The following is a 26,829-nucleotide window of genomic DNA, read 5'->3' as shown; positions in this document are numbered from 1 at the left end:
TGAACATCTGTTAACCAATTAACTCCATTTGTCGTAATGTGGATCAGAGACCACACTATACGACATCTTGGGTGACAAGAAGAGTTTTATTTATTCACTTTGTCATTTCATTAACCTAGTGCCAAGGGCCCCTCAAGACTTAATTTAATTTATATATGTATATATATATATATATATATATATATATATATATATATATATATATATATATATATATATATATATATATATATATACACACACATACATTCATACACACAAACACACATATATAAAAGCAGGAAATAATAAATCACGTTCATTTTAATGCAAAAACAAAAAAACAATGTGCTGATTGTCACAACAATTACAGATTTTGTAGCTGCACAAATGTGGCACTTCAGAACAAAAGAAGAATTAGAGCAGCCTCTGACAAAAGAAAAGCCAAAATAAAAGATATTGAACAAGGGATAAATTTCTCAGAATAACATCACTACATTCATCAGCAATACTGATACAAAATCTCATGCATAACATCATTAGTTGTGGGCAAGGTTTCCACAACATTGCTTGTATTTCAACCCAGTTGCTGGGAGAATGCTAAACTTTATGATAAACACTATGTAAGAGAATGCATACAGAAGAATATCTAATTTTACATTAATAATTCATCCAGCTCTGAATGTTATTTGAGAACAATATTAGTTTGCAAAAAAAAAAACACAGATATTGTAATTTTCCATAAAAAAAAGACTGAATCCATTTTTACAGTAATGTCTGCCGATGCAACAAAAATGCTGACCTTTTCTGTGAAGAATGTTTTAAATATGAAGAAGGTAGGAATGAATACAAGATAATAATTCATAAAGCAGTAAAACATTCTGCATTAGTTCATTCATACCAGTACTTAGAAGGCTACAAGGAAATGTCATTGTAAAGCATCAAAGTTTGTACAGATGCAGAGGTATGTATCTATGTTTTCTAAAATGCAACAAAACCCCCCTTCATCCCAAAAAACTGAATTCAACATAATGCATTTAACATATTCTAAAATACTACACTACATCATCATATTGATAAACAATAATAATCCAGATATTGTCATATTATAATAATTGTGTAGTTCCGTTGTCACATCGTTTATTGATTTATATACTGTTGATAATTGCACTGTCCATGGAGCAGACCTGACTCACATTTGCTGGTTATATATGCTCTATAATTGTGTATGTGACGAATAAAAATCTTGAATCTCGAAACATGCAGAGTTTAAAATTTTATAATATAATAATTTACATTGTGTATGCCACCCAATAGATGACATTTACCACAGCAAAGGTAATAGGGAAGACAGCACGAGCATAGATATCAATGGTATCAGCATCAATAGGTTTACACTTGCAGCATTTCTTCTTTTCACTGGTTTCTTTTGGTGCCCGACGGGACTGAGTGCCACGAGTCTCTTCATGCAGATCTCCAGGAGGGTCAGTGGCCCGCTGGGCCCTGTTTTGCCTGTTTGAGACTAGGAGACCCTGGTTCATGCCAGCCACAGAAAGCGAAAATAGAACCATGGCCTGCTTTCCATTCTTTACCATGGACTGAAGAAAAAAAAAAAAAGTTGTTTATTAAAAGTCATTAATTATTGTAACTCATTTTATTTTATGATTTATTATTAATTATAATTTTTATTCTCCTCTAAACTGAAAAAAGAATAAAGCTTCAATCAATATTGTGCCATTCTATCAAAATAATAATAATAATAATAATAAATAAATAAATAAATAAATATTATATATATATATATATATATATATATATATATATATATATATACATACATACATACACACACACACACACACACACAGACACACACTCTCTCTCACTGGCCACTTTATTAGGTACACCTGTTCAATTGCTTGGTAAGGGTGGTGTTAGCGCAGTGGATAAGACACACGTCTGTGGTGTGAGAGACCCGGGTTCGAATCCACTGTGAGACACCAATGTGTCCCTGAGCAAGACACTTAACCTCTAGTTGCTCCAGAGGCGTGCGACCTCTGACATATATAGCAATTGTAAGTCGCTTTGGATAAAAGCGTCAGCTAAATGAATAAATGTAAATGTAAATGTAAATGGTAACAAAAATTGCTAATCAGCCAATCACATGGAAGCAACTTATCTAGATGTGGTGAAGATGACTTCAAACCGAGCATCAGAATTGGGAAGAAAGGGGATTTAAGTGACTTTGAATGGGGAATGGTTGTTGGTGCCAGACGGGATGGTCTGAGTATTTTAAAAATGGATCTACTGGGATTTTCATGCACAGCCATCTCTAGGGTTTACAGAAAATGGTCCAAAAGAGAGAAAATATCCAGTGAGTAGAAGTTGTGTGGACGAAAATGCCTTGTTGATGTCAGAGGGGAATGAGCAGACTGATCAGAGATGGTAGAAAGGCAACAGTGACTCAAATAACCATTCGTTACAACCAAGGTATGCAGAATACCATCTTTGAATGCACACATTGAATGATGTGGGGGATATTTCCTTTGTACACTTTGGTCTGCTTAGTACCAACTGAGCATTGTTTAGAGGCCACAGCTTACCTGTGTATTGTTGCTGATCATGTCCATTCCTTTATGACTACACCATACCCATCTTCAGATGGCTACTTCTAACAGGATAATGCACGATGTGGATGGGAAGCCGACAAATTTGCAGCAACTACGTGATGCTATCATGTCAATATTGACCTAAATCTATGAGGAATGTTTCCAATGCCTTCTTGAATCTATGCCATGAAGAATTAAGGCTGTTCTGAAGGCAAAAGGGGGTCCAACCCAGTACTAACAAGGTGTATCTAATAAAATGGCCAGTGAGTGTATATATAGTACTATGCAAGTGTCTTAGCCCACTAATATTTTCAACACCAAAAAAATTGGTTTTAAGTGTCACGGTGTGGTGTGCAAAACAAAGTGCACAACGAAGAAATCTAACCAAAACAGTTATTTTAATAATTCGCAGGAGAGAATGGGCAAACACAAATCTAAATGAAGAAACCTCAATAGCGGACAAAGGAACAATGAAGAGCACAGGCTTTAAATACTGAGAGTGTAATCAAGAAGAACAGAAACAGGTGTGGAGCTAATTAATCAAAAACCATGGAAACCAACTAGGCAGAAAAACGGATACATAGAAAACCAAACCAGATCATACATGTGACATTAAGTCAGTTACATATCTTTTGCTGAAGTAAATATCACTTTACATTTCCAAACATTTTATATATATATATATATATATATATATATATATATATATATATATATATATATATATATATATATATATATATATTCAGATAAAGTGGGCTTGTAATTGAAACTTGTATTTTAGATACTGAAATGTTTTCCATTTCTTTATTAACTTTGTGAAGTTTAAGGTTCAGCAGTAATATTTTCATTTGGATTCAGGTTTATTTTGAACATACATAACAATAAACATTGTGAGATAATGCACTCTGGACTTTTCAGGTAACGTGGGCTATCTCTGATTCTGTATCCTAAGTTTGTCATGGTTCATGGGTCAGTGCGCTCATCTTGTGTCTCTGTCTGATTCTGTGTGTCTGTTAACTAGCAGCAGCTGCGGTAATGAGCACCAGCTGCAACTCATTTGTGCTGCCTTTAAGTTTGGCTGGCATCCTGTTCGTGTTGTTGGTTCGTTGATTTCTCGTCTGTCTCTCTTGTCTAGTCGTGCTCCTGTCCCTCCAGTTGGGATTCTCTGGACAATATTCCTTACCCGCCTGGGAGTCCTGAGCTGGGTTTGAGTTACTGCGGCTTGAGCGATCTGGACATGATTCATCTGGGTTTATGCCATTGTCTTCCTACGTTCTCATTGCTGGGTATCGGAGTTACAAAAAAAAAAACATTCCGTGACTTGATCATTGTGACAGAACGATACAACACGAACAGGATGCCTGTCAAACTTAAAGGGATAGTTCACCCAAAAATTATAATTATGTCATTAATAACTCCAAACCAGTAAGACCTCCATTTATCTTCAGAACACAGTTTAAGATATTTTAGATTTAGTCCGAGAGATCTTAGTCCCTCCATTAAAACTGTGTGTACAGTATACTGTCCATGTCCAGAAAGGTAAGAAAAACATCATCAAAGTAGTCCATGTGACATCAGAGGGTCAGGTAGAATATTTTGAAGCATCAAAAATACATTTTGGTCAAAAAATGGCAAAATCTATGATTTATTCAGCATTGTCTTCTCTTCCTTGTCTGTTGTGAGAGTTAAAATCAAAGCAGTTTGTCATATCCGGTTTGTGATCGAATCACTTGATGTAACTGGATCTTTTCGAACCAGTTCACCAAATCGAATCGAATCATTTTAAACAGTTTGCGTCTCCAATACGCATTAATCCATAAATGACTTGAGCGGTTACCTTTTTAAATTTGGCTGACACTCCAGTTAAAACCAACCAATATCCAGGAGTAATTCATGTACTCAAACGGTATACTGACTGAACTGATGTGAAGAGAGAGATGAACACCGAGCCGAGACAGATAATTACTCGTTCACGAGTCAAGAACCGGTTGCAACGAGATCACCAGTAGTTCTTTCGGACAGTTCGATTCAATAAATCGGTTGAAGAAAACGGTTCACCGGTTCTTTTGCACTCAACGTAATGGTGTCATGGGAAATGGGCAATGATTGCAAGCCTTCGGTTTACCTGGGCTCATAACATTAGCACGGAATCAGTTCAGAATCAATCACTTAAAGAATCCGTTCGGTTCAGACACTCTGTGTGTCGGTCTGCTTCACACCGAATCACACATACAGCTCCTCTGTTCCCGAATCAGATGCGTCTGACAGAAACGGTTCTTGACTCGTGAATGAGTCATTATCTGGCTCGGCTCGGTGTTCATCTTCAGTTCTCTCTTCACAACAGTTCATTCAGTGTACTGTTTGAGTAAATTGAATTAATCCTGGATATTGGCTTGTTTTAAGAGGGAGTGTCAGCCACATTAAAAAAGTTAACAGCTTAAGTCATTTGTGGATTAATGCACATTGGAGACGTGAACCCTTTAAAATGATTCAGTTCGATTTGGTTAACTGGTTCAAAAAGATCTGGTTACATCGAATGATTTATTCGCGAACCAGATATGACAAATTGAGAAGACCATGCTGAATAAAGTCATAGTTTTTGCAATTTTTGGACCAAAATGTATTTTCTATACTTCAAAATATTCTAACTGACCCTCTGATGTCCAATAGACTACTTTGATGATGTTTTTCTTACCTTTCTGGACATGGACAGTAGACCGTACACACAGCTTCAATGGAGGGACAGAGAGCTCTCGGACTAAATCTAAAATATCTTAAACCGTGTTCTGAAGATAAATGGAGGTCTTACTGGTTTGGAACGACATGAGCGTGAGTTATTAATAACGTAATTATGATTTTTGGGTGAACTATCCCTTTAAAGGCAGCACAAATGAGTTGCAGCTGGTGCTCATTACCGCAGCTGATGCTAGTTAACATACGTACACAATCAGACAGAGACCCAAGATGAGGGCACTGACCCATGAACCATGACAGTTGTCTGTTTGTTTTGGCTTGCTCTTTGTACTGTTTTGAAGTCTTCCAATCGACACCCTGCTGGACTCCTTCAGCTGATGTTAGTTCCTTTGAGACCCTGGTCCCACATTTCACTAGATTTACTTTCGGGTCTCCCTCCCTCACAGGAAAATATGGTGGTTTTGACCGTTGTGGACCGGTTCTCAAAGGCAACTCATTTCATTCCTCTGCCTAAATTACCTTCTGCCAGAGAAACAGTGGTTGCTGTCATAGATCACGTTTATCACTTGCATGGCCTCCCGATGGACGTGGTCTTTAACAGGGGGCCTCAGTTTGTTTCCAAATTTTGGAAAGAATTTTGTAAATTACTGGGGGCGACTGTAAGTCTTTCTTCTGGATTTCATCCTCAGAGTAATGGTCAGATGGAGAGGGCCAACCAAGATCTAGAATGAGTGATGCGATGTTTGGTTTCTCAGAACCCCTCCTCTTGGAGCCAGCAGCTCTCATGGTTTCAGTATGCACATTACTCGTTACCAGTTTCAGCTATGGGTCTATCTCCTTTTCAGTGTAGTTTAGGGTACCAGCCACATCTTTTTTCAGAATTGGAATCTGAAGTCTTGGTTCCCTCCGCCCACGCATTTATCCAGCGGTGCCGACACACCTGGGACAGGACCAGATTGAATCTGCTCCGGGTGGGGGCGCGCACCAAGGTTCAGGCCGATCGCCACCAGTCAAAACCTCCCGTCTACATCATAGGTCAAAAAGTGTGGCTTTCATCAAAGAATATTCCTCTCTGATCCGTCAGTAATAAGCTTGCGCCCACATTTATTGACCCATTTATTGTCACCAAAGTTATTAGTCCGGTGGCAGTCCGCCTCAAACTCCTTCCGGCGTACAGGAGAATTCATCCGGTGTTCCATGTATCTAAATTAAAGCCCGTTTTTCATTCACCCATTAATCTGCTGGTCCCGGTCCACCACCCCACCACTGATTGTGTGTGTCTGTTAACTAGCAGCAGCTGCGGTAATGAGCACCAGCTGCAACTCATTTGTGCTGCCTTTAAGTTTGGCTGGCATCCTTTTCTTGTTGTTTTTTTCTTTGATTTCTCGTCTGTCTCTCTTGTCTAGTCGAGTTCCTGTCCCTCTAGTTGGGATTCTCTGGACCTTATTCCTTACCCGCCTGGGATTCCTGAGCTGGGTTAGAGTTAATGCATCTTGAGCGATCTGGACATGATTCATCTGGGATTATGCCATTGCTGGTTATCTGAGTTACAAATAAACCATTTTTACCTTGCACTTGGATCTCGTGATCAATCATTGTGACAAAGTTATGCTATGAAGTTTCCTGGAAGTAATGAGGTAAACCTTATTCTAAATTCAACAGATAAAATGAGGGATTATTTGTTTTTAACAGCTATATAAAATCTAATGCAAATTAGATTACCGTAAACAGACACTAATCCCAATGGTCTCTAGAAAGAGGTTTAAAAAGAGTGATATTTACAGTACATTCCACATCTGGGCGGTGACGTCTTCCACTTGTTGACCTGGTCCATGCTGCAGTGGGAAGAAATGAGTCTGATCGGTTTTTACAGTCTTGAACAAGAAACACTAGTGAACGATGAACTCCTGAGCACAGAGAAGGTCCTTAGTCTGGAAACATGCAAATGGAGGAGCCTTGAAGGTGAAGGTTCAGAAGTCTTTACAGAAGATCTGGACCACCTTGAACATGCAGGAGAAGCTCCGCTGAAAAGAAGGATCTGAAGTTGTTGGAGAAGATATTGGTCACTAAGCTTGTGGTCGTTGTTGCTGTTTCCAAACTTCGCAATATCTACATTTTACAGAACTTACTTGTTTCTCATTAAAACTTATCCTTGCAGCTTGACAACAACTTCAAGAACACATCTGCTTAGGAAACTTCTTTGTGTTGAAGAGAATCTTTTCATCTTTCATCTGTCCTAGTCCAGCCTTCCACAAATTATACCCTCAAGGGAAAAACAAAGCATTTCACTGTTTATGTTACCCCCCTCTCGAAAAGAGTAAGTGTTGTTTAATCTGAAGTCAAAAGGCATTATTTGTTGTCCACAAAGCCTGATCAAATCAAAATGCAGCTTTCCAGTCAACTGCTGTCCACCACTATTGAGGGCCATCCTCAAAAAAAAAAAAAACTTTCAGAAACTTATATGAACCCCGAAGAAAAATATCTGGCATAGAAATACTCCTACATTCAAATAATTTTTGGAAACTTTGGCCATGTAAAGCATGAGAATCCAACACTTAAACCAGTGTAACCTGGAAAGCATTAAATAGCATTAAACCACCCCCCACCCATAGAAGAGTAGGCTATGCTTTGTTGTTGTGTGACTCATCATTTACTGTGAGAATTGCAGATGAGTGGCCCTGCAATTCCATGGTACCCGTCACATCTTACCAACCAAGCCAGAGCCTCCAACCCAATGTGGCTGCCACTCCAGAGTATCAACCCATCATGGCAGTCATGCCAGAGCCTATGGTCAAATGGCCATAAAGACAAATAAGATTAATGGCCAGTGTAACAGATCCACAAATGTGACCCTGGTGACCTTGACACTCTTAAACCCTGTGGCCTCAGTGCTGTCCAAGCCGGAGGTCCTCCCTCAGTCAGATGTACTGCCCATGATGGTGGTGCCATATATTGTATTTGGACTACATGATGCACTCCAGTCCATGAATCTGCTCAAGAGCCCGATCTAGTCCATGAAACTGCTCCAGAGCCCACTTCAGTCCATGAGTTCGCTCCAGAGCCCACTCCAGTCCATAAATCCACTCCAAAGCCCACTTCAGTCCATGAGTCTGCTACAGAGCCTGCTCCAGTCCATGAATCCAATCCAGAGCCCGCTCCATTCTATGAGTCTGCTGCAGAGCTCACTCCAGTCGATGAATCCACTCCAGAACCCACTCCAGTCCATAAATCTTCTCCAGAGTCCTCTCTAATCCATGAATCCACTCCAGATCATCAGCCAAAAAAATAATTTCTTAAAAGTGTCCCTTTAATTAAAAACCATTGTTATGCTCTCAAAGTATAAAATCACTGAGAACAGTACAATTTTAAATGGCCCACTTTACCTGAATTCACCCTACTTGAGAGAATATAAAATGCTTGAGACTTTGTATCCTGAGACGGGTCAGTTATAGCAAGCATTTTTTACCCTTCTAAGCAAAATAAATCTTCTGATGTTACCTCTGCACTCTTATTCGTCTTGACTTTGGCTTTCTCCTTCTTGCTGTAGTCTGCATTATAGTGAGCAAAAGCATATTCGATCAAGGCAGCAAACACAAAGACGTAGCAGATCCAGAAATACACATCCAGAGCTTTGATGGCAGAAGCCCGGGGCAACGATGAACGAGCACTGACCATCAGTGTTGTCATGGTGAGTACTGTTGTGATTCCTAAGGTTAATGGACACATGAAAATATTCATTTGACTTATCAGGTTAATTAGCGTGTGTAAAATTAGTTTTGAATGTTCAAATTATTACTCATAACTGGTTTGAATTTATTTCAATGAACACATTAGACCACTTAAGACATTTATAAGTCAATTTGCAACTTCATATAAACAAATTATCATTAATTTGCAGCTACTGTACATGCCAACTGACTCATTTGAGTATTAGTAAACTGTTAGGTTAGGGTAAGTAGAATTAGTTGAGATGCACTAAAAAAGTTACAATAATATATCTACTAATACTGTAATGAATGACTGGTAGTTGACTTGTAGTTGCAAAATTGCTAACAGTTACAATGTCTAAAGAGGACTTTCAAAATAAAATGTTTACCTATTGATATATATATTTCAAATATACAAATGTAACTTTTTTTATACTAGTTATGGAGAATATTAAACTATATATGATGAAATGTACATTTTATAAACTTTAAGTTTTCTGAAATTAACACGATTAACACTGAAATACAGACCTAAAGTCACTCTTGCTGGCACAGCTGATTGGCTGATCCAGAATGAAACCCATGACATGGCAACCAGTAAGATGGAGGGCATGTAGGACTGGATGATGTATACGCCTCGGTTACGCCTTAGTTGAAATCTTAAGCTGAGACGTGGAAATCTCCCTGCTGTTTCAAGAATGACAATATGTGGCTTGAAAATATGTAATGCAGTTTTTCAGTTAAATACTGAAAAAAAAAAAAAAATCATTAAAAATGACAACAACCGTTGCTGCAGCATTAGCAATTAAGGTTTTGGCAGAATTTAGTTATATCAGATATATAGGACAGTGTTGATGAAAAGCCTCACCAGATTTAAAGTTCATCAGCTCCGTGACAAAGCGATAATCTGTAATGGTGAACTGGGACAGCTCCAATTTGTCCAGCCCATGGATGTCTTTCTGACTCTCTGACCAGTGATACACAATGTCTTCTGAAGAGTAGCCATCTGCAAAACCACCAACAGGAAAAAGAAAACATCTTGGTTTGCCTTCAGCTTCATATGACATTTCTATTTGTCACGCAAAACATATTGCTCTCATAATGTTACGTTCATTCAAGAACATATTTAAGGAACAAAAGTAAGGAATATGTAAGAATATAAGAAAAAGGCAATTCAAAAGACGGAAAAGTGTTAGTGTCATGATAAGAGAAGCAAAAAAATTAATTAATTAGATAATAAAAAAATAAAAAATAAAAATTTAAAACACTAGAAAATATATGGTTTTTAAAATAAAGTCACATGCATTATTATCATGGTTTGTTTTTTTTGTGCAGGAATTATTTTGGAGCTCATGAAGTTGAAACACTGTAAATGTGAAGGAGAGATCCCAGATAAATGTTTTCCCTTTACTCACAGCTTTCCAAGTCTAGCATGCATTCCTGTTCATCCATGGGGTATTTTGTGAGGTCCATGTCGCATGCAGTTGTAGAAGTAATTCTGAAAAGGAAACCACCATGATTAAATTTTTAACATTGAGCAGGTCACAGAGAAGAAAACAAACTCTCTGTGATCATGTATTAAGACATGGAAAATGAATTCTGATTCTTTTAAAATAATGTTTTATTTATTTATTTATTTATTTTTAACATATTTTTCCATACTGTCGGCATCATTTTGTTGCTTTACACAGCTCTCAGAAATATGTCATTGGTCAATGGTGGCATTTATTTAAGTATATGCAATGCCGGATTATCCACTGGGCATTACGGGCATGGGCCCAGAAGCCCATGAGCACTTGGGGCCTAAGCAAGGGGAAGACTTTTTTCTTCACAGTGTCTTTACACCGTGTAAATAGTGTGCTTGTTGGCAAATGCTATTCACACTAGCTCTGTCTGTCTGTTTGTTTGGGACACTCAAGATTTAAAAACTGTTTTAAAACATTGAAACATAAATTCAATTAAATGTATGGGACACTCAAGATAAAAATAAAAAAAAACACCATTGAAACATCAAGTGGTGTCGGCAGTAGAACAGAAGACTTTCAGACTTGTCTCTTGACACAATAGACGCAGGTTTGAATCCACCTTTTTCCAAGCTATAAAATCACCTACACTCTATGGGTGTCTCATTCATGAAACACAAGAAGAACAAGTTTTTGTGTAAATTGTCTGTAAAGCCATTCTGACATCAACTTTAGAATTCATGAAAATATTCGCAGGTAACTGAAATAACAGGGTGATATATTTACAGACTTGGAGGCATATGAGGTAAGAATCTAGGATATTGAAACCGTTCAGTGGGTCTTAGCTGAAAGATGATGATGGTGTTCTTTGCAGTATAGTCAGATATTGGAACCATGAACAATGTAGTACAACGTTGGAGAATCACAGGAGGATCGTCGGGTGTCCTATAGGAAAGCATACATAGGCAAGTGCACACAAGAGTCTGGTAACATTTTAGGGTGAGGAATGGTAGAACAGTGGGTGTGGGAGGATCAGGATGGACACAATGAAATTCCTCTAGCAGCATGGGATCAAGGATGTCGTCCCGGACCACCCAGCAATGTTCCTCTGGTCCATATCCTTCCCAGTTGACCAAGTATTTGAGCTATTTGAGTGAATTAGGTACCTGGCTGGCAATTGGAGCTGGTATGTAACCTTATTTATCTGCCTCTGAATCATGAACAGACCAATGTAGTGGGGACTCAGCTTTCTACTGGGCAGACAGAGGGGCAGATCCTGGCTGGACAGCCATACCTTGTCTCCTGGATGATATGAGGGAGTAGAAATCACGGCAGGCATCTGTGAAGGTCTTGTTTCTCTGTAGTGCACATTGGAGATAGACATGAGCTGAGTCCCACACTCTCTAACTCGCTCAGAACTAGTAATCTACTGAAACCTCAGATGGCTCTCCTATCCACGGAAAGAGCAGGGGCTGGTAGCTGACTATGCACTGGAAGAGCGTGAGGCCTATGGTTTTCTGTTGAAGGGAGATCTGTGCATACCCGGCCCAAGGGAGGAAGCGGCTCCAGCTGTATTGATCTTCTTGGCAGTATGCCCGGAGGTAACATCTGAGTTCCTGGATCTTCGGCTCAGTCTGTCCATTCGTCTGTGGATGATAGCCGGAGGACAGGCTTACTGTGACCCACAACGGATGGTAAGCTGCCTCCGCCACTTATCTCGGGCTAGTTTAATGGCCAGCAACTCCCTATTCCCAATATCAATATCAGCTCTGTTGTGGTTAGTTTCTTGGAATAGTATGTGCAAGGCTGGAGGAGTGGAGGCTCACTGAATTGCTGGGACAGCACGGCTCTGAATTCAGTGGTGGAGATGTCCACTTCCACCACAAAGGGTACATGGGGATAAGGATGATGAAGGATGGGAGCCATGCTGAATGCAGTCTTGAGTTTCTTGAAGGATTTGTGGGCGTTGGAGTTCCAGGACAGGGACTTTGGCTTTCCTCAGAGCATGATGGTCAACTGAAATCCTTGATGAAGCGCCTATAGAAATGAGCTAATCCTAGGAATCTCTGAAGCTCCTTTACAGACTGGGGAATGGGCCACTCTGTGATTGCTGTGACCTTCCCCTGGTCCAGCTGAATTCTCTCCGGGCCAATGATGTAGCCAAGGAACTGCACAGTGGGGCAATGGAACTCACACTTCTCCAGCTTGAGGTACAGATGATGCTGATGTAGCCTTTACAGGACCTGCTTAACACTCTGGAGTCGATCCACGCGGATACACATTTTGTGGCATCTTCTCCTGATAACCCTGAAAATATCTTAAATTACACTTTCAGTTTTGATTGTACAGATAAGAGCAATACTTCAATCAAATCTGTAAAGGCTCTACTTTTATTTGTATACACACAATAATAACAACAAAACTTTGTGCATTTTTAACATGAAGAAAACAAACAGGATGCATTGCCTGCTGCCTTGGTTCTGCGTGATCTTCATTTAGAAAAGTGTAATTTAAATGAAATGTAACTCAGCAAATACTCAACAAATAGACATTCATTATATCTAATGCGACCACACCGATGCTCTGAGTGCACTATTGATATTACAATAGACAACGTGAAGCTCACGGCGTGTAAATGCCCACATAACAGCAAACAAGCAGTGAGAGTGTTTATCAAGTTTTTTTTATTTTACTGTCCGCTTTGCGCTGAGAGGAATAATACCAGTACATAATTCACCCCGAGAAGATGTGCCGAAAGGCATAAGATTTGGATTACCTCAGAAAAAAAGAATGCAGTGGCTTGATCCAGCAGAGATCATTAACATGAGTAGGGTTGGGAATAGTTAGAAATTTTAAGCTTCCGGTTCTGGTTCCACCTAATGGCTCAGGTTCCAATTCCGATTCCGGTTCCATTAAAATAATTAAACAATTACTCAAAAATAGTGGTAAGGAAAAATACACAGTACTCAACTACTCAATGCTCAATACTGTTTATTACTTACTGTCAACTTAATTTAAAGGTTGACGATGTCAAAATGCAACATTTAATTACAGTATATGGATCTTCATTTACAGCGATATTGATGACTTAATTGCAATGATTGCACAGATACTATTTAAACTGAACTGAGCTGAATGATGACATCACTGAATTCAATGATGAACTGCCTTTAACTGTCATTTTGCATTATTGACACTGTTTTCCTAATTAATGTTGTTCCTTTCACACAAACCTTTTTGTTTAAAGTGCTATATAAATAAAGGTGACTTGACTTCATAAATAGGGTTGGGTATTGTTAGAAATGTTCTGGTTCTGGTTCCATTTAAATGAACTTTTTTTTTTTTTTTTTTTAATGTAGTGTTGCTGGAAGGTAGTAAGTAATGTCACGTAATGCTAGTCTATCAATCAGCATGTGCTTCAAAGTTGATGTTTTTTACACTATCAGTAACATTTCGCTTTTCAAGCAGGAATAAGCTGGTTGGCCAAATAGTCCATTCAGGGTTGAGACAGTTGTTAATTTCCCTAAATTAATGAACCATAAACTGTTGTACTTATAACCATGTATACACACACTCCATAAAACCCTTATTTTGCAAATAATAATGCAGTCTGGAGATGGTGTGATGCAATGAGTGATTTCCACATATTTAAACATTTAAAATGCATGAAAATCAATATTTTCTATCACTTTGTTTATCACTCTTGAAATGACCTGTACACTAAATAATCTATCCCTCATACTAACATAACAATAGCAGTGTTTTTATTTAGTGGTCCAAGTTGAAGTCAGTATGTACATTAATGACAATATGGGACAAATATAATGTAATTTAGTGGTGACAAGTGGTGTTCGCTGCTGGTACATGTACAGTCAGACAAAACAACATGTACAGTTATCAAAGGCGAGAGTGCGCGTACAGTTGAAGGAAACAATGTCTTCAGTAGTTAAAGACGTAACCCAGCGCAGTGCGACTGTGAAATTAATGCGCGTCATTGGAATCAATGTGCTCAGTAATTAAAGAGGTGTTTATGTTATTTGCTCTGTGACATCCTTTAAGGGAAATGCAGAATCGTCAGAACAATGGTGGAATGCTGCTCACAGCGATTGGTCACGTGTCGCACCAGAACCTTTTTCGTAACCAAAACATAGAAATATATATATATATATATAATTTATTTTTTATTTTCTATAACACACTGTCATGAGTCTCTTTAAAAAATGCATGTCCTTCAGAGCACATAAATAATATACACTTTGAAAATGCTAGGTATGTGATGTTAATTTATATATTTCAACATGAAACAATACCGGTGAAAGGCTACAGGATTCAGTTTGTGTATCATCCTCCGCGTTTCAACGGCATGGTCTCCACTTCTGTGAAACTGGAACGAGTGCATTTGTTGACACAGGAATTGCAAACTCAACTGGACAAAGGGGCCATAGAACAGGTTCCCTGCCAGACAGACAGTCAGGCTATTACAGCCGGTATTTTCTTGTTCCCAAGAAAGATGGAGGGTTGCGTCCAATTTTAGATCTTCACGGGTTGAACCGCTACCTCAGAACATAAGTTCAAAATGCTGACAATCAAGATGATTGTGTCTCAGATCCAGTCAGGTGATTGGTTCGTGACTATCGATCTCAAGGACACGTATTTTCACATCGAGATCTTGTCACAACCCATGGAGTTCCTGAGGTTCATTTCAGGGGCGAAGGTTACCAGTATCGGGTTCTTCCATTGGGCCTAGCTTTGTCATCCCACACATATACGAAATGCATGGATGCAGCTCTGGCTCCTCTACGACTCCAGGGCATCCGCATTTTGAACTATATAGATGACTGGCTGATTCTGGCTCAGTATCAGGAGCTAGCGCTTTGACATCGGTATGTCATTCTAGCTAATCTCGAATCTCTGGGGTTGAGACTCAACGCCAAGAAAAGTGTTCTCTCACCAGCTCAGAGGACAACGTATTTGGCAGTGGTATGGGACTCGATCGTAATGCAGCAGCTGTCTCCTGCACATGTCAAATCCATTCTATACACCCTAAAGAACATCAAGCTAGGCCAGAAAGTCACTGCTCATCACTTTCAGAAGGTTTTAGATCTCATGGCAGCTGCATCCACAGTGATACCTTTGGGCCTCCAGCACATGAGATCGTTTTAGTTGTGGCTCAGAACCAGGGGATTTCATCCAAGGGCCGATCCCCAGAGGCACATAAGGGTTACATGCCAGGGACTTCATACCCTATCTATGTGGTTCAGACCCCGGTTTCTGACTTTCGGTCCCACTCTAGGTCCGTGTTATCATCCCAAGATGCTAACGACAGACGCTTCCCTCACGAGCTGGGCAGCAGTCTTAACCCTCTGAGGTCTAAGGGTATTTTTGGGGCCTGGAGAAGTTTTGTCATGCCCTGACATTTATGTTTTTTTTTTTTCAGTTGCTTATACACATCTAAATGGCTAAAGTCTAATATCACTGTAATCAGCACAAACTTCGCTGTAATAATATGTGAGCAGCATGTATGTACATGATTGTGTTTTTGAGAAAAAAAAATGTTATGCGTGGATAGTTGAAAACTAAAAATGTAAATCACTTGAATAAGGCCATAAAAAACATACAGAACAATGGTTCCCGGGATTTTTGAGAACTGGAGATTGTAGCCTAAAATTTTTATTTCTAAATGATGTGAAAATCATCTTGTTAACTCACTCACATCAAAAAATATGTTGATTTAAATTTTCTAAGACACTTTTTGTTTGTAAAAGTCATGTGCGCGTAGGTGTCAACTATCATGAATATCATTGGGATTTACACCTGAGAAGACAAAGGCCTGCATAATGAGCTGCATAATGAGCCTTTCAGTCAGGTTTCTGACTGAGAGTGAAGAGTTAATAATGTTTCACTTCATTATACATTTAGTCAGGAATTATAGTTTGGAAAAAGTCTAACTAGTAAAATGTTTACACGTTATGTGAAAACTAGTACAAGCATATATATATATATATATATATATATATATATATATATATATACACACATGAGAGTTACTCATGTTTATGATCTCTGCTGAATAAAGCTCTTCGTTCTTTTTTTTTCTGAAGAAATCCAAATCTCAAATCCTGAGGTAATCCACATAACGTCATTTGGAGTGAATTATGTCTCATTCCTCTCATCGCAAAGCAAACAGTAAAATAAAAAACTTGGGTAACACTTTATAATAACTGCATGCTATTAATCATTAGTTAAGCATTAGGAAAAAGTTAATTCATTGTTTATAAAGCATTAATAGACATTTATAAGCAGTTTATAAATACAGATATAAATGCTTTATACCTGATTTAAAATATCTATCTATTATAGCATATCTATAATGTATTTAATAATTGTTTTTTCATACTTTATTAATGATCAATTTATCATTTCTAAATTAAGTATAGCATTACTTACACACCAGTTATTAAGAAGTTGTCAGTGGTTCATAAGATCACTTAGAAATTGTAAGTGGACCCACTTTATATTAAGTGGCCTTAACTACTATGTACTTACATTTTAATTAATACTTTAGTACAATGTACTTATTGTGTACATACATGTTTTTACATTGTACTTAAATTTAAAAAAAAAACGACATGTAATTACATCTGTATTTAATTTCTGTAATTACATTTATAATTACACTGTTGACCCATACTTTACACCTTAACCCACCATTAAACTTACCCATACCTCCAACCCTCTCCCTAACCTTACCCCTATCCCACCTCAATAGCAGCAAAAGCGTTTTACAATACAATATGAACACAATAAGTACATTGTACTTATTTTTTATGTAAGTACATAGTAGTTAAGGCCACCTAATATAAAGTGGGACCTAAGTAATTGATTAATAAACTATTTAAATGTTCATTCATACATATTTTGGTTGCACTTAATTTTACAGTACGTGTACTTACATGTAGTTATAGTGTACTTACAGTGTATCTAAGAAAGTTCAGGTAATACAAGGTAACTACATGGGTTAGGGTTAGGTTTAGGGTTAGGTTCAGGGTTAGTACCTAGTGATTACATAGTTATTGTAATTACTATAATAAGTACATAGTATGTACATGGGGGACAGGACTGTAAAATACCCATATTTTTATTCAGACATATAGTAATAGTTACTTATAGTGTTAATAAATGGTTTATTAACATGTATTTCTACTGTAATTGAGGGTTAATTCAGGTAGTTATAAAACATATGTAGTTGTTAGTTAACTATTTTTGTGAGATCATCTAAAGTGAAGACTATTTATGCCTTGTAAAGCTTTTACAAATGAGATTTAAAGGCTGTTAATATTTCTATGTTCTGTATCACTGTGCTGTGTTTGTTTCTGTTTTTTGTTTAGAAGATAACTGAGCCTTTAAATATCCTTTATAAATGCTTTACAAGGCATAACTAGTCCCCACTTTAGATGAGCTCACATAAATAGTTAACTGACCACTACTAAATGCTTTATAACTACCTGAATTTACTACATTTCTTTTGATCTTATGAATCACTGGCAACTCCTAAATAACTGGTTTGTAAATAATGCTATACTTCATTGAGAAATGATAAATTGATCATGAATAAAGTATGAAATTACACATTATAGATATGCTTTTAAATCAAGAATAAAGCATTTATATCTGTATTTATAAACTGATTATTACTGTCTATTAATGCTTTATAAATTATGAATTATCTGTTTACTAATGCTTAATTAATAATTAATAGTGTGCAGTTATTATAAAGTGTTACCGTTTTCGGCAGTACTTGTTTAGTTTAAAAGTACATGTCAAGCTTTCTCTATATATATTTCTCATGTCTCTTCATTGAGTGTTCACTGATTTACAGTTCATTTTAATGTATGTAATGTAAATGAAGATCACCGCAGACAAAGGCTGCAGACAGTACACCTTGTTTGTTATCTTTATTTTATAAATGCACAAAGTTTTATTGTTATTATGTCTGTATATTGAAAGAAAGTAGACCCTTTACAGATTCTAGTGATCTATTGCTCTTACCTTCTGTTCCCATTGAGGTGTAAACTACCCTGGTCTGGGACCTGACCGAATCAAATTCCAATTGTTAGTTTCTGTCTTCATCTCGGGGGATGTTTGTCTTGGTCTGAGGTATTTAAAGGATTGCAGCAAAAGGATCAGGGCAATTTCTGTAGCCAGAAAGCCCGTAGTGTGTTGTGTGTCTCTTCACTTCATACTATGTATTTTCTAAGGTCAGGTATGCATATTTTACTTTTAGATTAATATTTGAAAATTTGATGTTTTGTATTGATATGATTTGATGTGTTTCAATTGGATATGTAATTGGCAAAATACATATCTACCTGACTGTTAATAAATTGTTACATTTTGATTGTATTCTGTCTTACTCTGTAATTATTGACTAGTATATTATGGTGCTTGGTCCTGGGAGGTAGAGTCAAGAAGTTTGCATTAGAAGAGCAGAGGCAACGAGATGGGTTGTGGCGGTGGAGCAGGTCAGTGAGGTAGGAAGGGGCCTGGTTATAGAGGGCTTTATGAGTGAGGAGAAGGATTTTGAATTGAATTCGTTGTGGCACCGGGAGCCAATGAAGGTTCTTAAGGACTGGAGTGATGTGGTCGCGGGTGCAAGTGTGGGTAAACAGACGAGCAGCAGAGTTCTGAATGTATTGAAGTTTGTTTAAGCTTTTCAATGTTGTGCCATACAGGATGCTGTTACAGTAGTCGATTCTGGAGGTGATGAAGGCGTGGATGAGGGTTTCAGCAGCTGAGAACGAGAGTGAAGGACGGAGTCGGGCAATGTTTTTTAAATGAAAAAAGGCAGTTCTGGTGATTTGTTTTATGTGCGGATTAAAGGAGAAGTTATTGTCAAAGATGACTCCGATGTTGCGACTGTGAAGGGATGGAAACAGGGTGGAGTTGTCGACAGTGAGAGAGAAACTGTGAGTGGCCTTGGTGATAGATTTGGGACCGATGATGATCATGTCTGTTTTTTCACAGTTAAGTTGAAGGAAATTAGTGTGCATCCAGGATTTAATGTCAATGAGGCAGTTGGAGATAGTGGAGTGGGTAACGGAGGTAATGGATTTAGTAGAGATGTAAAGCTGAACATCATCGGCGTAACAGTGAAAGTTTAGACCATGGTGGCGAATGATGTTGCCAAGGGGAAGCAGATATAATATGAAAAGGAGAAGGCCAAGCACCAAACCCTGGGGGACACCTTAGGACAGCGGAGCAGTGGAGGAGGTACAGTTGTTAATGTGAATGAACTGTTGTCTGTCGGTGAAATACGATTTGAGCCAGGAAAGGGCGGTGCCAGTGATGTTGAGGGAAGATTTGAGGCGGGAAAGAAGAATGGAGTGGTTTATAGTGTCAAAAGCTGCTGTGAGATCCAGGAGGATGAGAATAGTGAGATGACCAGCATCAGCAGAGAGGAGGATGTCATTGGTGACTTTAAGGAGGGCTGTTTCAGTGCTGTGTTGTGAACGAAAGCCAGATTGAAAAGGTTCGAACAGGTCATTTGAGCAGAGGTGGGTTTTGAGTTGTTTGGCAACAGTGCGTTTCAGTATCTTTGACAGAAAAGGGAGATTGGAGATGGGCCGAAAGTTTGACATGATGTCGGGGTTTAGTCCAGGTTTTTTAAGAATGGGAGTAACAGCAGCCAGTTTGAGTGAAGGGGGAATTGAGCCAGTGCTGAGAGAGGAGTTAATGATTCCAGTAATGAGTGAGGAAATAGCTGGTAGACAGTTCTTGATAAGATATGATGGGATGGGGTCCAGGACACAAGTAGATGTTTTCATTCCAGTTATGATTTTGGACAGCTCCCCTGCCGACACAGGTGAGAACTGAGACAGGGACAGAAAAGTGAAGGGGGCAGGAGCAAGTGATAGGATGGGAGTACAGACAGTATTGACAGAGGAAGAGGAAAGGTTGTTATAAATGGTGTCAATTTTGGTCTGAAAAAATGAAAGAAAAGAGTTGCATTTTTCAGTTGTGAAAGAGTTGGTGGTAGTATCACTGGGTTTGAGAAGTTTATTTACAGTTGAGAAAAGAGCCTTGGGGTTGGAGGAACCAGAGTGTATGAGGTGTGAATAGTAAGTGGATCGGGCAGTCTTGAGAGCTTCTTTATACTGCTCGAGGTAATCTGTATATGCTTGTAGATGAACAGATAAATTGGTTTTCCTATGAAGCCTTTCAAACTGACGCTTTCGCGATTTCATTTTGCGCAGATCCGGGGTGTACCAGGGAGCAGAGTGAGTGAATGAAACAGTTTTGGTTTTAATAGGAGCCAACTGATCGAGACAGATGGAGAGTGTTTCATTGTAGTAGTCAGTGAGATCGGAGGTGTTATCAGTCTGCAGTGGGGGCATGGAGGATATTTTGCTAACAAGAGAGGCTAAAAGAGCAGAAGTAGAAATGGATTTAAGATTTCTGAAGGAGATTGACCGTTTATTTTAGTGGTCTTAATTGGGAGATCGATGTTCATGGTGATTACCAGATGATCGGAGATGTTGAGGTTAAGTCTGGAGAGGTGAGATATGGTAAGACCAGTAGAGCAAACCAGATCCAGGATATGACCCCGGCTATGAGTAGGAAAGTTAACATGTTGAGTGAAGTTGAAGCAGTGTAGCATTTCCAGGAATTCAATGGCAGATTTGCAGTTAGTATTGATATGAAAATTAAAATCTCCCAAAAGCAGAACAGAAGGTGAAATGGCAGATAGCTGAGTCAAAAAATCAGATAAATCAGCTAGAAAGGAAGGATTTGGTTTGGGGGGGCGATAGATTATGGCAGTGACCAGAGTGGGACCAGAAAGTTTGAAAGTGATGTGTTCATAGGACTGAACAGCAGGGATGGAAATGATGGATGTTTTAATGTCCTTTCTGTACACTGCAGCGACACCACCTCCACGCCCCTCAGGTTGGGGTTTGTCCATATATGTGTATCCTGTGGGTGTGGTTTCATTGAGTGAGAAATAGTCCAGAGGTTTATGCCAGGTTTTAGTGATACAGAGGAAATCCAAGTTATTGTCAGTTATGAATTCGTTTAATATTAGACTTTTATTGTTAAGTGAGCGAGTGTTAAGCAAAGCCAGTTTCAGGTGACGTTGCTTTGTGATGGGTTGGGAGGACAGAGGAAGGGAGCGGAGATTCGATAGGAGCGCGTGGCGTTTGATATGGTGAAGTAGTGAGGAAGTTGGAATGCGCGAATAAGACCAGATGGATGGAATAGAGTTTGAAGTTGAAAAGTTATAATTGAACATACGACCAGAGCCTCTATGCAAAGGACGGTGAGGTAGTCCAGATTCTTGAAGGATGTTGATGTTGTCCGGACGGAGGAGGTTGTTCAGTGGGCGAGAGTCGACAGCGGAGCACAACAGTGGCATTATCCAGGCGTGTTGCGCTAGCACAAGCTAGCGCTAACTTTGTCCCAGAAGCCGGGCGTCTCAATTCCAGTCAAGTTCAGCAAGTATGTAACATTAGGTTCTAAGATTTCTTCGCGATCAGAGTTGTTGATCTGCTCGAAGGCCACGGTTGAGTCGGGCACTTGTTGTTTGTTCTGGTGTTTGTCCTACGTGAGATTCCCAGGACAGATATCCACTTTGATTATTCATTCATACGTTATCCATTGTAAATTCAGTATGAGATGACTGAGAGGATGAATGAACTTGCAGTAATAAAATTAATACTGATTAAGAAGCATTAAGATAAATAAACATTAAAACAGAGCCGAGCGGAGAAGCGGCAGCCAACATGCGCCAGCGTCACTCCTGACTGAATCAGATCAAAGTAGTACATAAAGTCATTACTGCTGTGATGTTGGGAAATGTTAACACTTGTTGAGGCTTTATTTTTCGTTAAATTGTCATTAAAGGGGGGGTGAAATGCTATTTCATGCATACTGAGTTTTTTACACTGTTAAAGAGTTGGATTCCCATGCTAAACATGGACAAAGTTTCAAAAATTAAGTTGTACGTTCCTTCCGGTTTGTCACAAGTTTCTGAACGTTTTTTTCGAGTATGGCTCTGTGTGACGTTAGATGGAGCGGAATTTCCTTATATGGTCCTAAGGGCACTTCTGCCGGAAGAGCACGCGCTCCCATATAGCAGAGCACTGAGAGCACAGACATTCACTGATCAGAGCGTGAATTACCCTGGTTGCCAGGGCAAGACAACCCTGCACAGATTACCACAAAAAAAACAGCATTAAGGGACCAGTGGATGGAGTTTATTTTTACAGAGCATCAACGGAGTTGTGCAAGTGTTTTTGTTTGTTCCCTGCATTTCGAAGATGCTTGTTTTACAAACAATGCCCAGTTTGACGCCGGATTTGCACATTGTTTATTTCTTAAGGATAATGCAGTCCCAACGAAAAAGGGTCACGATCGTGTGTTGGAACCGCATGCGGTGAGTAAAACTGCTTCAAATATCTCTGTGTTGTTAACTTAGCTATCGGCGCGTAAGCACATCAAGTAAACTACATGCGATGTTGTCATCAAACTGCACTTTCCACATTGTACAGCTTAAAAAAAAAAAACAAAAAAAAAAAGACGACATAAAGTGGAACTTAGTCATTTTCCAAAACCGCTAAGCAAATATATACAGTTTCAGTACATACCACATAGAGACGTTGTTGCTGATGCTGCTCTTGTTAAATTTTAGCCTCTGGATCTGATTCTGGATCATAAATATATGCTGAATCTGACTGTTAGCCATGGTTTGTTTTGGATGTTTTTTTCCTCACGGTAATGTCAGAGCTTCCAAACGCTCTCAACGCAAAAGCTTACTTGCGCTCGTGATTATTTAGCTCCGCCCACATGCCACGCCTCCTGCCGGTCGTGTTTTTCCCGGGAAAAATCGGTACAGACTATCTTTCTCTTATGAATATAATAAAACTAAAGACTTTTTGGAGTTATGAAGGATGCAGTACTACTCTATAGGTACTCGTGAAAACGAGCATTTCACCCCCCCTTTAAGATATTTCCCCAAAACCTTCAAACTGGCTGTTATTAAGCCTCTCATCAAAAAACCACAACTTGACCCCAAAGAACTAGTTAATTATAGACCAATCTAGAATCTTCTTTTTCTGTCCAAGATACTAGAAAAGGTAGTATCCTCACAATTACATTCCTTCTAAGAGAAAAATGGTATCTGTGAGGATTTCCAGTCAGGATTTAGACCGTATCATAGTACTGAGACTGCTCTCCTTAGAGTTAAAAATGACCTGCTCTTATCATCTGATCGTGGTTGTATCTCTCTATTAGTTCTATTGGATCTTAGTGCTGCGTTTGACACTATTGACCACAACATTCTTTTGCATAGACTTGAACACTTTGTTGGCATTAATGGAAGAGCATTAACATGGTTTAAATCGTACTTATGAGGCCCACGGGCCACTGAATTCTTAATCCAGGCCTGAGTAGATGGTGTTCATTAAGGTTGATAGGCAGCTTTATTTGTAATAAAATAAAGAACAGGCCACTTTATGTTTATTTTGATATAATGACTGTCTCTATTTATAAATATGATTTTTTGATTTTTTAAACTTAAATGTTCTTTCCTTTATTGTGATGTCAACATTCCAGATTTACTGTGCTCCCCGAAGCCCTTTTGCATTATTGCCAATACAAAATTACAAGCTAGTTTAAAATGCACTACTACTAAGCATACCCACGTACCGACTACTGTAGAGAATGACTCCATCAGGCTGGAGGCGTATGAGTTTGTTCTCCACAGTAACATCATGAAACCAGGCTGATTTGGCATTAACAATGAATGTGTCTGGTAACCAGAGTTTGTCCACAAAGCGGCTGTCCAGGCCTAGAGTTTTGTTTGTATGGTTGAAGGACAGACGGTCATCTCTCCAACTCTGCCGCAGAAACACGGTCATGGTGTATTCCTATCAAAACAAATGCACGCAAACAAAAAAGTTGTTTAGTAACATTCCTTGGACTTGTTGTTTATTGTATTGTTTATTGTTTATTGTATAGTTACAGATACATTTACTTTAAAACACTGCGTTAAATCAAGCAATAAGCCATCAAAGGCTATGCATTACATTGGTTTTTACCATCAAAATGGGGTGTTCTTGTTCTTCCAGTGGTAAATTTAATAATTAATATAGATAATATTTATTACTTTTGACAAATAGGTGGTGTTGTGACAAAATCAATGTGATGTGGTGTGTGGAGTAACAAGGGCACACACAAAGTTTGGTGGTAGCTTTAGATTCAGTTTCATATAATGCCATCAAATTGGTTAATAAATCAAATAATAACCATTTGGTCTAGTAACACAGAATTGAAAACTGTTGCTGGTATGGTCTGAAAATACATTGACAAAACAAACAAACCAACCAACAAACAAAAACCTTCCACAAGGAGCTTGACTCACCTCGGCATGAGGCAAGTTCAAAAGTTACATGCAGAAACATGAGTGCAAATGTGGTAGTGCTAAAAAGTTTGAGTTACAGATTTCTTTGCTTTATATTTTTTTAAAGAATAGAATTAGTATAGTGAGTGCTAAAGTTAGAGAGTCAAATAAAGATGGAAGAGATGTGTTTTAAGCCAATTCTTGAAGATGGCTCTCAGCTGCTCGGACTCTCAGCTGCTTGGATTGAGTTGGGGAGGTCATTCCACCAGGAGGGGACATTTAATTTAAAAGACCATAAAAGTGTGACTTTGTACTTCTTTGGGATGGCACAATCAATCAATGTTCACTTGCAGAACGCAAGCTTCTAGAGGTCACATAAGTCTGAAGTAATAAATTAAGGTAAATGGGTGCAGAGCCAGTGGTAGTTTTGTAGGCAAACATCAATGCCTTGTATTTTATGCGAGCAGCTATTGGTAGCCAGTGCAAATTGATAAACAGAGGTGTGACGTTTATTCTTTGTGGCTCATTAAAAATGAATCTTGCTGCCGAATTCTGGATTAATTGTAAAGGTTTGATAGAACTGGCTGGAAGACCTGCCAAGAGAGCATTGCAATAGTCCAGCCACAGAACAAGAGCTTGAACAAGGAGTTGTGCAGCATGATCCGAAAGAAAGGGTCTGATCTTTTTGATGTTGAATAAAGCAAATCTGCAGGTTTGGACAGTTTTAGCAATGTGGTCTGAGAAAATCAGCTGATCATCAATCATAACTCCAAGGCTTCTTGCTGTTTTTGAAGGAGTTATGGTTGATGTGCCTAACTTGATGGTGAAATTGTGATGAAAGGATGAGTTTGCTGGAACCACAAGCAGTTCTGTCTTGGCAAGGTTGAGTTGAAGGTGATGCTCCATCATCCAGCAAGAAATGTCTGTTAGACAAGCTGAGATGCAAATAGCTACCGTCGGATCATCAGGATGGAATGAGAGGTAGAGCTGAATGTCATCAGCATAGAAGTGGTATGAAAAGCTATGTTTCTGAATGACAGAACCTAATGATGCCTTGTAGACAGAGAAAAGAAGAGGTCAAGAACTGAGCCCTGAGGCACCCCAGTAGTTAGATGTTGTGACTTGGACACCTCACCTCTCCAAGATACTTTGAATGACCTATCTGATAGGTAAGACTCAAACCACTGAAGTGTGGTTCCTGAGATGCCATTTGCCAGTAACGTTGATAGGAGGATCTGGTGGTTAACCGTGTCAAAAGCAGCGGACAGATCAAAAGGATAAGTACTGAAGATATGGATTCCGCTCTTGCCAGTCTTAGGGCTTCAACAACTGAAAGCAAGGCAGTCTCAGTTGAATGTCCACTTCTGGAGCCAGATTGGTTGCTGTCAAGGAGGTTGTTCTGTGTGAGAAATGCAGAGACTTGGTTGAACACAGCTTGTTCAAGTGTTTTAGCAATGAAAGGAAGAAGGGAAACTGGTCTGTAGTTCTCTGAGATAGGCTGAGGTTGGGTTTCTTAAGTAGTGGAGTTATACATGCCTGTCTAAATGATGAAGGAAAAACATCAGTGTGGAGGGATGTGTTAATGATGTGAGTGAGTGCAGGTACAACTACAGGAGAAATGGCTTCAAGGAGATGAGATGAAATGGGATCAAGTTGTCAAGTAGTAGGATGATTAGAAAGGATGAGTTTGGAGACTTCTGCCTCAGAGAGTGAAGAGAAGGATGTAAATGAGTGTATGTTTGTTGGTGATATGAGCTTGACTGATTGTGTTGTAGAAAATTGTGCACTGATGTTTTTTAATTTTATTAATGAAAATGAATTTAATTAAAATTAATTTAATTTTAATTAAATTGTAAATTTAATTAAATTATAAAGTATTTTAAAAGTATTTTAAAGACTTTGACAGCAAAGCCATATGTTCATTAAATCATTATAACTCAATCAGTGCAAAATAAGTAGCAGGGTTAAAGGATCAGATT

General features: G+C 38.7%; 1 protein-coding gene across 1 annotated transcript in view; it reads right to left on the bottom strand.

Annotated features, from left to right (window-relative positions):
* Positions 1-285: 285 nt before the first annotated feature.
* LOC113107807 (gamma-aminobutyric acid receptor subunit delta) overlaps positions 286-26,829 on the bottom strand; it is a 62,316-nt gene continuing 35,772 nt past the window's right edge. The window contains exons 4-9 of the mRNA XM_026270533.1: positions 24,157-24,377; positions 10,408-10,490; positions 9,861-9,998; positions 9,524-9,679; positions 8,784-8,992; positions 286-1,577 (exon numbers count right to left, since the gene is read on the bottom strand). Coding sequence (XP_026126318.1) covers positions 1,272-1,577; positions 8,784-8,992; positions 9,524-9,679; positions 9,861-9,998; positions 10,408-10,490; positions 24,157-24,377 — 1,113 coding nt within the window. The 3' untranslated portion in view covers positions 286-1,271. The remainder of the gene's footprint in view (positions 1,578-8,783; positions 8,993-9,523; positions 9,680-9,860; positions 9,999-10,407; positions 10,491-24,156; positions 24,378-26,829) is intronic.

Source organism: Carassius auratus, chromosome 8 (genome assembly GCF_003368295.1).
Source record: "Carassius auratus strain Wakin chromosome 8, ASM336829v1, whole genome shotgun sequence".
Lineage (NCBI taxonomy): Eukaryota > Metazoa > Chordata > Actinopteri > Cypriniformes > Cyprinidae > Carassius > Carassius auratus.
The sequence above is the reverse complement of the archived record's forward strand: the minus strand, read 5'-3'. Positions and strand labels throughout refer to the sequence as shown.